Source organism: Carassius carassius, chromosome 6 (assembly GCF_963082965.1).
Source record: "Carassius carassius chromosome 6, fCarCar2.1, whole genome shotgun sequence".
NCBI classification, from domain to species: domain Eukaryota; kingdom Metazoa; phylum Chordata; class Actinopteri; order Cypriniformes; family Cyprinidae; genus Carassius; species Carassius carassius.
Window position 1 is genome coordinate 40,666,752 of NC_081760.1, and position 14,461 is coordinate 40,681,212.

Sequence of the window (14,461 nt, forward strand, 5' to 3'; positions counted from 1 at the left end):
ATTCTCCAGCTGTGACCCTTGGAGAGTGTTTAGACAATCAAACTCTCCTTCTTACCATGCATTAGGATGATATAGACACACGTCCTCTTCCAGGCAGTTTCGTAACATTTTATGTTGATAGGAAATTCTTAATTATTGCCCTGATGGTGGAAATTGACATTTTCACTGCTCTCTAGCTCTTTTCTTAAAGCCACTTCACTAATTTGTGAAGCTCAATTATCTTTTGCTGCAAATCAGAAATATAGTCTTTGTTTTTTCTCATTTTGATGGATGATAAAGGGAATTTGGGCTTTGTTTTCCCTCGATATTAGGCTCATTCTCCTATTAATGTATTAGATTATAATAATAATAACTATTATTATTTTTATTTTGATTGAACCTTCCTAGCCATTTCACTTCAGCACTGCATTTCACACACACACAAACACACACACACATTCAACGCGCAAGAGAGGATTAGAGCTTGTAGTCACTGAAGTTGTAATGCTTTGACTCGGATAACTCGTTAAATCTGTGAAATGAAACAGATGGAACACGAGGAATGAACTAGCAGCTATGAACTAGCTGTCTTAAATACAGTATATTTTATATTTAACGTTAGTTAAATCAGTCAGTATGTTTTAAAGTATTTTTTTTTCGATTATTGGTGATTCCATAGGCTCTCTCTCGCACACCCGCACGTTTTTAAACATCAAATAGTTTTGCTATTATTTACAAGAACAAAGAGTCTCTCTCTTGCTCCACCCATGCACGATAATATCGTGTATCGTCGATCTCACGGGCTGACGATATGACGATTTGAAAAATGGCCGTATCGCCCAACACTGGTCTGTAGATGATCTGACGGTGTGTGTCTGTAGATGATCTGTCTGTGTGTGTCTGTAGATGATCTGTCTGTGTGTGTCTGTAGATGATCTGACTGTGTGTCTGTAGATGATCTGACTGTGTGTCTGTAGATGATCTGACGGTGTGTGTGTGTAGATGATCTGACTGTGTGTGTCTGTAGATGATCTGACTGTGTGTGTCTGTAGATGATCTGACTGTGTGTCTGTAGATGATCTGACTGTGTGTCTGTAGATGATCTGACGGTGTGTGTGTGTAGATGATCTGACTGTGTGTGTCTGTAGATGATCTGACTGTGTGTGTCTGTAGATGATCTGACTGTGTGTGTGTGTGTGTGTAGATGATCTGACGGTGTGTGTCTGTAGATGATCTGACTGTGTGTGTCTGTAGATGATCTGACTGTGTGTCTGTAGATGATCTGACAGTGTGTGTCTTTAGATGATCTGACTGTGTGTCTGTAGATGATCTGTCTGTGTGTGTCTGTAGATGATCTGACGGTGTGTGTCTGTAGATGATCTGACTGTGTGTCTGTAGATGATCTGACTGTTGGTGTGTGTTCTTGTCTCTTTCAGTCTTGCTGGCTGTAATCTCACTGCTCAGTGTTGTGAGAGATTGTCTTCAGCTCTACAATCCTCAAACTGTGTCCTGAGAAAGCTGGATCTGAGTAACAATGACCTGCAGGACTCTGGTGTACAGTTTATTTCTGATGGACTGAAGAGTCCAAACTGTCAGCTGCAGATACTGAGGTATTAAAAACAGAGATAATTTACAGTCAACTGGTTAAAATGTGTGTCTGTAGATGATCTGACTGTGTATGTCTGTAGATGATGTCTCTGTATCTGTGTGTCTGTAGGTTGTCTGGCTGTATGGTGTCAGAGGAAGGCTGTGGTTATTTGTCTTCAGCTCCGAGTTCAAACCCCTCACACCTGAGAGAGCTGGATCTGAGCTACAATCACCCAGGACAATCAGGAGTCCAGCTGCTCAAACACAAACTGCAGGATCCAAACTATAAACTGCAGATACTCAAGTATGTCAAACACTAATACTGACGTACTGAACATGTGTGTGAATGATGCAGATCTACATTAAATCATGTTTTATTAACAACATTTGGGAGGAGCTTGTTCAGATTAATCAACCAGTTTAGCACAGGTGGAGCTCGTTCTTATAATTAATTCAATTAACATGCTAATTCATATATTACATTTACATGTATTCATTTAGCAGAAGCTTTTATCCAAAGCTACTTACAAATGAGGACAATGGAAGCGATCAAAAACAACAAAAAAGCAATAATATACAAGTGCTATAACAACTCTCAGTTATCTTAAAAACACTACATGAAGCAAGGGCTTTTAAATAATATAATAAATAAAAAGAAAACGGATAGAATAGAAAAAGAATAGAGCAAGCTAGTGTTAGAGGTCTTTTTTTATAATTGTATAATAAATGAAAAGAAAATAGAATACAAAAAGATAAGAAAGATAATGAGATTTTTTTTTTAAAGAATATAATTAGAATAGTTAGTGTTAAAGTTAGAGGTTGAAATCAAGATGGAAGAGATGTGTTTTAAGCCGATTCTTGAAGATGGCTAAGGACTCAGCTGCTCGGATTGAGTTGGGGAGGTCATTCCACCAGGAGGGAACATTTAATTTAAAAGACTGTAAAAGTGACTTTGTGCTTCTTTGGGATGGCAAAATTAAGTGACGTTCACTTGCACAACGCAAGCTTCTAGAGGGCACATAAGTCTGAAGTAACAAATTTAGGTAAATGGGAGCAGAGCCAGTGGTGGTTTTGAAGGCAAACATCAATGCCTTGAATTTTATGCGAGCAGCTATTGGTAGCCAGTGCAAATTGATAAACAGAGGTTTGACATGTATTCTTTTCAGGTCATTAAAAATGAATCTTGCTTCCGCGTTCTGAATTAATTGTAAAGGTTTGATAGAACTGTCTGGAAGACCTGCCAAGAGAGCATTGCAATAGTCCAACCTGGACAGAACAAGAGCTTGAACAAGGAGTTGTGCAGCATGTTCCCAAAGAAAGGATTGATCTTCTTAATGTTGAATAAAGCAAAAACAGTTTCTGAAGGACTAGACAGTTTTAGCAATGTGGTCTGAGAAAGTCAGCTGATCATCAATCATAACTCCAAGGCTTCTAGCTGTTTTTGAAGGAGTTATGGTTGATGTGCCTAACTTGATGGTGAAGTTGTGATGAAACGATGGGTTTGCTGGAAACACAAGCAGTTCTGTCTTGGCAAGGTTGAGTTTAAGGTGATGGTCCATCATCCAGCAAGAAATGTCTGTTAGACAAGCTGAGATGCGAATAGCTACCGTCGGATCATCAGGATGGAATGAGAGGTATAATAATAATTAATTACATTTATATAGCACTTTTCTAGGCACTCAAAGCGCTTACATTGGCAGGGGGTATCTCCTCATCCACCACCAGTGTGCAGCATCCACCTGGATGATGCGACGGCAGCCATAGTGCGCCAGAACGCCCACCACACACCAGCTTACTGGTGGAGAGGAGACAGAGTGATGAAGCCAATCAGCAGACATGGGGATTGTTAGGAGGCCATGATGGTCAGAGGCCAATGGGCGAATTTAGCCAGGATGCCGAGGTCTCACCTCTACTCTTTTCGAAAGACATCCTGGGATTTTTAATGACCACAGAGAGTCAGGACCTCGGTTTAACGTCTCATCCGAAGGACGGAAATATAGTTAAGTTAATATATTATAGTTAAGTGTCATCAGCATAGCAGTGGTATGAAAAGTCATGTTGTGTGTGTATATATATATATATATATATATATATATATATATATATATATATATATATATATATACACAGCCAACTGACCTCCATGACAGCTTTTGCCCCGGTCGCTACAATATCCTAAATCCAACATTTTCCCTTCTGACGATGAGTTTGGATCCCCATCACAACCCACTGGCCCCAAAGCTACTCCTTCCCCATCAGGTCCAGCTGATGAGACCCAAGCTTTCAGCATGATGACTTTGCTTGCCCCTCCAGAAAGACATCCGTCTCACTCACCAGCGTCCTCTTTTGTCTCAGCCACAGCAACCATTCCTCAAAAAGTGGACATTTTGGGGCTGAAACAAGAAGTGATTAATGCACATGTACAGTTTTCCCAGTTAATAACCAAAGTGCAGCTTTAATCTTTGTACGTCTCTTTGCAGTCAGCTAACCCTCCAAAACAGTCATTATAGTCATCAGCGAGCCTGAGCCGTGCTCCAGATTCCTCCACTGCAAAACCTCTTTCTCCTCCCTCCTCTGTTCAGCCTTTTCCTCCATCTCTCTCTACACCTTTCTGTGTCCTGCAGCTCCTGTAACAGATGCTGGCGTGAGGCTGCAAATACTGAAATTCTGTTCTTCAATCCAAATCTCAATTCACTCATTAAGAGCTGGGGGTGTGAAAACTTTTTGAATTTGAAGATCAGGATAAACTGAACTAATTTTGTCTTCTGGGAGACATGTAAGTATGTTCTGTAGCTTCTGAAGGACAGTGCTAAATAAAAAAATATAAATTTAGGGAAATGACAAAAATATACACAAATGTACACTTTCAATGGTTTTCACCCCCGGCTCTTAATGCATGGTTTTTCCTTCTGCAGCATCAGCAAATATTTTAACCTTTTTCCGTGATTTCTGTATTTTCCGACCTCTAATGGACGACCCATGTGATTTGCTTAGATCCGAGTTGTTTATTTATTTTTTTTGAGAGGGGCTTAGGTTGGTTACTGCATGATGATTGAAATCGTGCAAATGTCCTTAAGCTGTTACCTAAATAAACTGTGAAAAGAAACATCATGGACAGAATGATCCTGAGAGCACTGTACACGAGCACCAAACACGAGCAGAATCAGCGCTGTAACGTGTTACTCGACCCGGTGACTTTTTATGAATGACGGTAAGAATTTGAGATTGGTAGTGCTGTCATAAAATTCACAACGGTTGTGCTGTAATTATATAAAAGAGAGAGAAATTAATAATTTAATTCATCATGCATGAAAGTGACAAAAAGTGAGTGAAGATATTTTAAATGATTTTTATTTATTAAATGCATTAACAAATTTAATTAATACATTGCATTAATTAATACATTTTAATTAAAACATAAATGCAAATAAATGCTGTTCATTAAACTTTATAAAAAATCCTGAGAAATAAAGTTCATCATCATTTCCACACAAAATATGAAGCAGTAAAATAGTTTTCAACATTGATAATAATCAGAAATGTTTCTTAAGAGTCAAATAAATTGTAAAGATTTCTTAAAGATCATGTGACACTGAAAACTGGAGTAATGATGAAGAAAACTCTGCTTTGCATCACAGGAATAACATTACATTTAATAATGTATAAAAACCTTTGAACAGAGTCATTTTTATAAATTCATCTATTATTTTCTCTTGTGCCCTTTATGTAAGGTCTTTTATGTCAAATATCTTTTTTTAAAATAGAATAGAAAAGCCCCCTTTAAAATAATCACATTTTGTTTCTTTGCAGCCTGAAAGGTAGACGGATGCAGTTTATTAAATTATTAAATTGTTTTTTTCAATTAAATTAAATTGCAACTAAAATGTGAGTAGTTTTGTCCGTCTCTCTATCTTTCAGGATATATTTGTGCGCACAGACAGTTTTTTTGTTAAAAGCAGCACTTAAATGTTCAGTTCAGTGTATGTTAATGTTAGATATTTTCTTGAGTATGTAACTATTACACACATCTTTAAGACTTGAGGACCAAACGATCAGTGACAGCAACACTGAGCAGAACGAAGCTATCACGCATTTTAAACCTTTTAACAACAGAACGAAAACCGCAAAAATCAGTAAAATGATCAAATACACTCGTCAAGGGCATGAGTTCAGAGGAAAACAACTACAGAGAACAACACAGCCCTGATGAAGATTGAAAAAAACAGCTTAAAGTAGCTACTGACGGTGCCAGACCATTTTACAAATGTGTTTAGTTCAGTGAAAGAACTCAAAGCTCAGAAAAATGATTCATTCATAATTAGTCATGAGAGAAATACACATAACTGGTGTAATATTAGCAGAGCAAGTGTTTCTCAGGAGCTCATGGTGCACAGTGTGTTCAGTTGTACACACACACACACACACACACACACACACACACACACACACACACACACAGTGTGTTCAGTCGTACACACACACACACACACACACACACAGTGTGTTCAGTCGTACACACACACACACACACACACACACACACACACACACACACACAGTGTGTTCAGTCATACATACACACACACACACACACACAGTGTGTTCAGTCGTACACACACACACACACACACACAGTGTGTTCAGTCATACATACACACACACACACACACACAGTGTGTTCAGTCGTACACACACACACACACACACACACACACACACACACACACACAGTGTGTTCAGTCATACATACACACACACACACACACACAGTGTGTTCAGTCGTACACACACACACACACACACACAGTGTGTTCAGTCGTACACACACACACACACACACACAGTGTGTTCAGTCGTACACACACACACACACACAGTGTGTTCAGTCGTACACACACACACACACACATACACAGTGTGTTCAGTCGTACACACACACACACACACACACACACAGTGTGTTCAGTCGTACACACACACACACACACACAGAGACACACACTCTCACAAGTGTTTCTCAGGAGCTCATGGTGCACAGTGTGTTTCAGTCGTACACACACACACACAGACACACACACACAAACACACACACAGTGTGTTCAGTCGTACACACACACACAGTGTGTTCAGTCGTACACACACACACACACACACACACAGACACACACTCTCACAAGTGTTTCTCAGGAGCTCATGGTGCACAGTGTGTTCAGTTGTACACACACACACACACACACACACACACAGTGTGTTCAGTCGTACACACACACACACACACACACACACAGTGTGTTCAGTCGTACACACACACACACACACACAGTGTGTTCAGTCGTACACACACACACACACACACACACACACACACAGTGTGTTCAGTCGTACACACACACACACACACACACAGTGTGTTCTGTCGTACACACAGACACACACAGTGTGTTCAGTCGTACACACACACACACACACACACACAGTGTGTTCAGTCGTACACACACACACACACACAGTGTGTTCAGTCGTACACACACACACACACACAATGTGTTCAGTCGTACACAGACACACACACACACACACACACACACACAGTGTGTTCAGTCGTACACACACACACACACACACACACACACACACTGTGTTCAGTCGTACACACACACACACACACACACACACTGTGTTCAGTCGTACACACACACACACACACACAGTGTGTTCAGTCATACACACACACACACACACACACAGTGTGTTCAGTCGTACACACACACACACACACACACACACACACAGTGTGTTCAGTCGTACACACACACACACACACACACACACACAGTGTGTTCAGTCGTACACACACACACACACACAGTGTGTTCAGTCGTACACACACACACACACACTGTGTGTTCAGTCATACACACAGACACACACACACACGCACACACACACAGTGTGTTCAGTCGTACACACACACACACACACACACACACAGTGTGTTCAGTCGTACACACACACACACACACACACAGTGTGTTCAGTCGTACACACACACACACACACACACACACACACACACACACACACACACACACACACTGTGTGTTCAGTCATACACACAGACACACACACACACGCACACACACACAGTGTGTTCAGTCGTACACACACACACACACACTGTGTGTTCAGTCATACACACAGACACACACACACACACACACACACACAGTGTGTTCAGTCGTACACACACACACACACACACACACACACACACAGACACACACACACTCACACACACACAGACACACACACACACACACACACACTGTGTTCAGTCGTACAGCTGCAGGAGACACTGGTTTTGTGTTTCTCCACTGTGCCAAGAGTGTGTTTGCATCCAGATATTCAGTCAATATGACAGTGTTTTATTAGAGTCAGTTCAGGAGCTTTCAGCTAAATCCCTTTAGGAGCCTTTATTTGTAGGAGACTCTAATCGCTCCGTCACTCGTCTGTGATCCCAAAATCAGCTCACATTGGTTCTGGTTCAATCAGGCAAACCAGCAGACAGTTTTCCAGCCTTTCTTTTCTCATCAGACAGCAAGCACAGCTGCTCAGAAGGGTCTCTCTCTCAGCAGCAGATCCAAGCCCTCGCTCGATGCTCATCAGACGCTTTCAAAAGCTGCAGAAGATCCAATCGATTTCAGATTAAAAAGCCCATCAAACCCTGATCAGCTCTAACTGTTCCTGTCCCAGCGTGGGATATGAGGGAGTTCTCTGGCTGTATTCTGAGCTCGGACAGATATACACCAAATACACACACTATTGACTCAGTCTGATTATATGAGTGTCAACTTATGAACCTGTGTTTGTGTGTTTCTAGTGTGGATCATGGAGGAGAGAAGAGGATGAGAGCAGGACCACGAAAGTGTAGGTCTACACACACACACACTCAAAAAGAGACACACACTAACACAAAGACACACACACACACACACACACACAAACACATACAGAGAGACACACACTAACACAGACACACACACTAACACACACAAACACACAGAGAGACACACACACACACACACACTCAAAAAGAGACACACACTAACACAAAGACACACACACACACAAACACATACAGAGAGACACACACTAACACAGACACACACACACACACACACACACACACACACACAGAGAGACACACACACACACACACACTCAAAAAGAGACACACACTAACACAAAGACACACACACACACACACACAAACACATACAGAGAGACACACACTAACACAGATACACACACACACACACACACACACACACACACACAAACCTTGGGAGAAACCAGGCTCAGTTGGGGGGCCAGTTCTCCTCTGACCAGACGAAACCAGTAGTTCAATTCCAGGCTGCAGCAAAGTCAGATTGTGCAGAAGAATCTGTTTCCTGTGGTCTTGTCCTGGTGCTCCTCTGAGACAAGGTCTTTACAGGGGATCTGTATCTGGGGCTCTAGTTGTCCTGGTCTCCGCTGTCTTTCAGGGATGTAGAGGTCCTTTCTAGGTGCTGATCCAGCATCTGGTCTGGATACGTACTGGATCCGGGTGACTGCAGTGACCCTCTGATCTGGACACAGACTGGATCTGGTGGCTACGGTGACCTCGGAATAAGAGAGAAACAGACAAATATTAGCGTAGATGCCATTCTTCTAATGATGTAGCAAGTACATAGTTGAGCAGAAGAGACTTGTTTCAGATATTATAAATCTTTGAGCAGGGCTCGTATTCACAAAACATTTGATCTTAGAACTTTTTACTGAGGAACAGAGAGAAGTCTTGAGCTCAGAGGAAGGGGGCGGGGCTAGGGATGATGTCAGCATGCTCATTAACTATGCACACAGTGATTGGCTGAAAGTCTGTCAGAGATTAATTCATAGAAATATTGTAGAGCACGGTATTATGTTGTCATATTCAAATAATGGTTTAAAAATAAATGTTAACTGTCACATTCAGATAAATATTTTAAAATGCTACACATTTTTTCCCGCTGCTGCAGAAAGCCTGCTATCATTCCACTTTAACACTGAAACACAGCTTTCACTATATTAGTGAAGACATCTGTGAATAGTGAGGAGATTCTGGACTTTACAAATATAAGCTGAGTCTGAAATCACTCACTCGTTCACTCGTTCACTAACTAAATTCACTGGGGTGGTGTTATTGTCATATGATCTTTTATATTACATCTACCTTATTTTAGAAAATAATATTACTAGCAATAACACTCAACATGACTTTATATTGTAATTATTACAATACTTTAAATATTACGTTGATTTGACATTTTTATATTATCGTCAAATATTAAACTGAGTTATTGCCTACATAACATATTTTAATATGAATAATTGTGTGAAATAAACGTTAAAGCCGAAATAATAAAGATGTAAACATCATTTCTCCTTCAAACTCGCTCTCGCTTCCAGCTCGCCGCTTCTCCGCATTGGATTGTGGGAAATAGTGTGAAATCAGAATGAATTGTGGGTAAAAAGTAGTGGAGGAATGTAAGGAATGACGTGGTTCAATCAGAATTCAGACATCACTACAGAATGAGTGACAGCTGATCTAGTGCACTATATAGTGTATAGGGAGCGGTTTCAGACACAGCTCTAGTCAAAGCTGTAAACACACACACATCTTCAGTGTTGTGTTGTTCTTGATGTTTCTCTCTTCTTGTGTTCAGATGCCTGTGATCTCACACTGGATCCAAACACAGCACACACTCGACTCGTTCTGTCTGATGAGAACAAGAAGATCACACGTGTGAAAGATCGTCAGCCGTATCCTGATCATCCAGAGAGATTTGATGATGCTCCTCAGGTTCTGAGTGTTGAGAGTCTGACTGGACGCTGTTACTGGGAGACTGAATGGAGCGGTGCTGGTGCTGTAATATCAGTGTCATATAAAGGAATCAACAGGAAAGGAGGAGGGATTGACTGTGTGTTTGGATCCAATGACAAATCCTGGAGTCTGTACTGCTCTGATAACAGTTTATCTGTCCGTCACAATAATAACAACATTTTCAGTGGTAAATCTTTCATCCCTTCATCCTGTAAGAGAGTAGGAGTGTATGTGGACGTGTCGGCCGGCTCTCTGTCCTTCTACAGAGTCTCTGACACACACACACTCACACACTTACACACACACACACTCACACACTTACACACACTCAACACCACATTCACTGAACCCCTCTATGCTGGATTTGGGGTTTATTCTTATTCCTCAGTGTCTCTGTGTGATATTAAATGATAGAGAGACTCTTTCTGGTGTTCACATGCACACATCAAATCTCACATCACTACATATCTATTCATTTTTAATTAGTTTTTCATCATCATACAGAAGTTATGACTCTAGATCAGACTCTCATACTGTTCTGAATCTTTAATAAACAGAGTAATATGTGTGCTTTAATATTTCTGTTGTAAACTGCTCATCAAATGTAATAAAAGTCCATTAGTGACTCATTTGATCCTGAACTGGTTTCTGAATCCTGATGTGAACTGATGACAGTATGAATAATCATGAATGTGATTGAGACCAGCAAAATGAAACACAGAGGCTGAATTCAACACATTGGCTTCCTGTAAAGTTTAGAATTGATTTTATGATAGCTGTCTTTGTGTCCAAGGCTTTATCTGATCTTGCACCAAAATATAGTATAAATATAGTGAGCTTCTGATTCCTTACTCTCCTCAAAGAGCACTTCAGTCTAGTAATCAGCTAAGAGCGGGTTGCAGTGTACCAACCATTAAATGTGTGAGACACCAACTCCTCGTTTCCTATCTCTTCCTTTTAATGGACTTACTGAGTTATCCGAGTCAAAGCGTTACAGTCTGTCGAGGGATGCAATTGATAAAGATTTCATGTGTATCCTCTTCACCTGATGTGAGCTCGGCTGTTCTGCATCTGGACTCATAAACTGATAATTGAAGATTTCCTGTGTATCCTCTTCGCCTGACGTGAACTCGTCCGCTTTGCATGTGGGCCAAGTTTGGCTAAAAAGGGGGGTAATGTGTTTTATGAGATAGTGTTATGTTTTAACAAGTAATAAAGAATTGTGTGTAAACTGCCATCTGAGTGTGCTGGTCTCTGCCTTCCCTGACCTTCGAGCGGTTGTTACATTGGTGACAGCGGTGGGATGTAATCCCTAACAATAGTGTAACAACCACAGGTCAAAAAAATGTAATACCAGTTGATAAAATAAAAGTTCTATACACCTAAACAATATAAATATGATTTTTAAAATTTGTGAAATTAAGGGTTTAATTCACATTTAAATAAGATACTCATTAAAATGACCTGAATTTTTCTCCAAATAACAGTTTGTTGGATATGAGATCCAAAAGGAGAAGATTAAGGTAAAATAGCAGATATTTGGAGCATGTTAGTTACTAACATGTAACCGACTTAAATATTTAAAATCATATTGTGCTTATTGTGACTTCTTTCCTCAGCCAGTGGGATGATGACAGTCAGCTGCCAGAGGTCTCAGAAAGAACTGAAGAGATGGTGAGAACTGAAGATATGGTGTTGACGTCCCAAGAGCTGCCAGAGGTCTTAGAAAGAACTGAAGAGCTGGTGTTGGCATCCCTAGAGCTGCCAGAGGTCTTAGAAAGAACTGAAGAGATGGTGTTGGCGTCCCAAGAGCTCCCAGAGGTCTTAGAAAGAACTGAAGATATGGTGTTGACGTCCCAAGAGCAGCCAGAGGTCTTAGAAAGAACTGAAGAGATGCTGAGAACTGAATATATGGTGTTGACGTCCCAAGAGCTGCCAGAGGTCTTAGAAAGAACTGAAGAGCTGGTGTTGGCATCCCTAGAGCTGCCAGAGATCTTAGAAAGAACTGAAGAGCTGGTGTTGGCATCCCAAGAGCTCCCAGAGGTCTTAGAAAAAAACTGAAGATATGGTGTTGACGTCCCAAGAGCTGCCAGAGGTCTTAGAAAGAACCGAAGAGATGGTGAGAACTGAAGATATGGTGTTGACGTCCCATGAGCTGCCAGAGGTCTTAGAAAGAACCGAAGAGCTGGTGTTGGCATCCCTAGCGCTGCCAGAGGTCTTAGAAAGAACTGAAAAGTTGGTGTTGACATCCCAAGAGCTGCCAGAGGTCTTAGAAAAAACTGAAGAGATGGTGAGAACTGAAGATATGGTGTTGACGTCCCAAGAGCTGCCAGAGGTCTTAGAAAGAACTGAAGAGCTGGTGTTGGCATCCCTAGAGCTGCCAGAGGTCTTAGAAAGAACTGAAGAGATGGTGTTGGCGTCCCAAGAGCTCCCAGAGGTCTTAGAAAGAACTGAAGATATGGTGTTGACGTCCCAAGAGCTGCCAGAGGTCTTAGAAAGAACTGAAGAGCTGGTGTTGGCATCCCTAGAGCTGCCAGAGGTCTTAGAAAGAACTGAAGAGCTGGTGTTGGCATCCCTAGAGCTGTCAGAGGTCTTAGAAAGAACTGAAGAGATGGTGTTGGCACCCCATGAGCTCCCAGAGGTCTTAGAAAGAACTGAAGAGATGGTGTTGGCATCCCAAGAGCTCCCAGAGGTCTTAGAAAAAAACTGAAGAGCTGGTGTTGGCATCCCAAGAGCTCCCAGTGGTCTTAGAAAGAACTGAAGAGCTGGTGTTGGCATCCCAAGAGCTCCCAGAGGTCTTAGAAAGAACTGAAGAGATGGTGCTGGCATCCCAAGAGCTCCCAGAGGTCTTAGAAAGAACTGAAGAGCTGGTGTTGGCATCCCAAGAGCTCCCAGAGGTCTTAGAAAGAACTGAATAGATGGTGTTGGCATCCCAAGAGCTGCCAGAGGTCTTAGAAAGAACTGAAGAGACGGGGTTGGCATCCCAAGAGCTCCCAGAGGTCTTAGAAAGAACTGAAGAGCTGGTGTTGGCATCCCAAGAGGTTTTAGAGGTCTTAGAAAGAACTGAAGAGCTGGTGTTGGCATCCCAAGAGCTCCCAGAGGTCTTAGAAAGAACTGAAGAGGTGGTGTTGGTATCCCAAGAGCTGCCAGAGGTCTTAGAAAGAACTGAAGAGATGGTGTTGGCATCCCAAGAGCTGCCAGAGCTCTTAGAAAGAACTGAAGAGCTGGTGATGGCATCCCAAGTGCTGCCAGAGGTCTTAGAAAGAACTGAAGAGCTGGTGTTGGCATCCCAAGTGCTTCCAGAGGTCTTAGAAAGAACTGAAGAGATGGTGTTTGCATCCCAAGAGCTGCCAGAGCTCTTAGAAAGAACTGAAGAGATGGTGTTGGCGTCCCAAGAGCTGCAAGAGGTCTTAGAAAGAACTGAAGAGCTGGTGTTGGCATTCCTAGAGCTGCCAGAGGTCTTAGAAAGAACTGAAGAGATGGTGTTGGCACCCCATGAGCTCCCAGAGGCCTTAGAAAGAACTGAAGAGATGGTGTTGGCATCCCAAGAGCTCCCAGAGGTCTTAGAAAAAACTGAAGAGCTGGTGTTGGCATCCCAAGAGCTCCCAGAGGTCTTAGAAAGAACTGAAGAGATGGTGCTGGCATCCCAAGAGCTCCCAGAGGTCTTAGAAAGAACTGAAGAGCTGGTGTTGGCATCCCAAGAGCTCCCAAAGGTCTTAGAAAGAACTGAAGAGATGGTGTTGACATCCCAAGAGCTGCAAGAGGTCTTAGAAAGAACTGAAGAGATGGTGTTGACATCCCAAGAGCTGCAAGAGGTCTTAGAAAGAACTGAAGAGATGGTGAGAACTGAAGATATGGTGTTGACGTCCCAAGAGCTGCCAGAGGTCTTAGAAAGAACTGAAGAGCTGATGTTGGCATCCCTAGAGCTGCCAGAGGTCTTAGAAAGAACTGAAGAGCTGGTGTTGGCATCCCTAGAGCTGCCAGAGGTCTTAG

The 14,461-nt window shown here is 41.9% G+C and overlaps 1 protein-coding gene across 2 annotated transcripts in view; it reads left to right on the forward strand.

The window, feature by feature from the left end:
• LOC132142897 (NACHT, LRR and PYD domains-containing protein 12-like) overlaps positions 1-11,109 on the forward strand; it is a 30,197-nt gene extending 19,088 nt beyond the window's left edge. For both annotated transcript variants that reach the window (XM_059553092.1, XM_059553093.1), the window contains 4 exons: positions 1,416-1,589; positions 1,697-1,870; positions 8,447-8,493; positions 10,311-11,109. In XM_059553092.1, coding sequence (XP_059409075.1) covers positions 1,416-1,589; positions 1,697-1,870; positions 8,447-8,493; positions 10,311-10,879 — 964 coding nt within the window. In that variant the 3' untranslated portion in view covers positions 10,880-11,109. The remainder of the gene's footprint in view (positions 1-1,415; positions 1,590-1,696; positions 1,871-8,446; positions 8,494-10,310) is intronic.
• Positions 11,110-14,461: the final 3,352 nt, after the last annotated feature.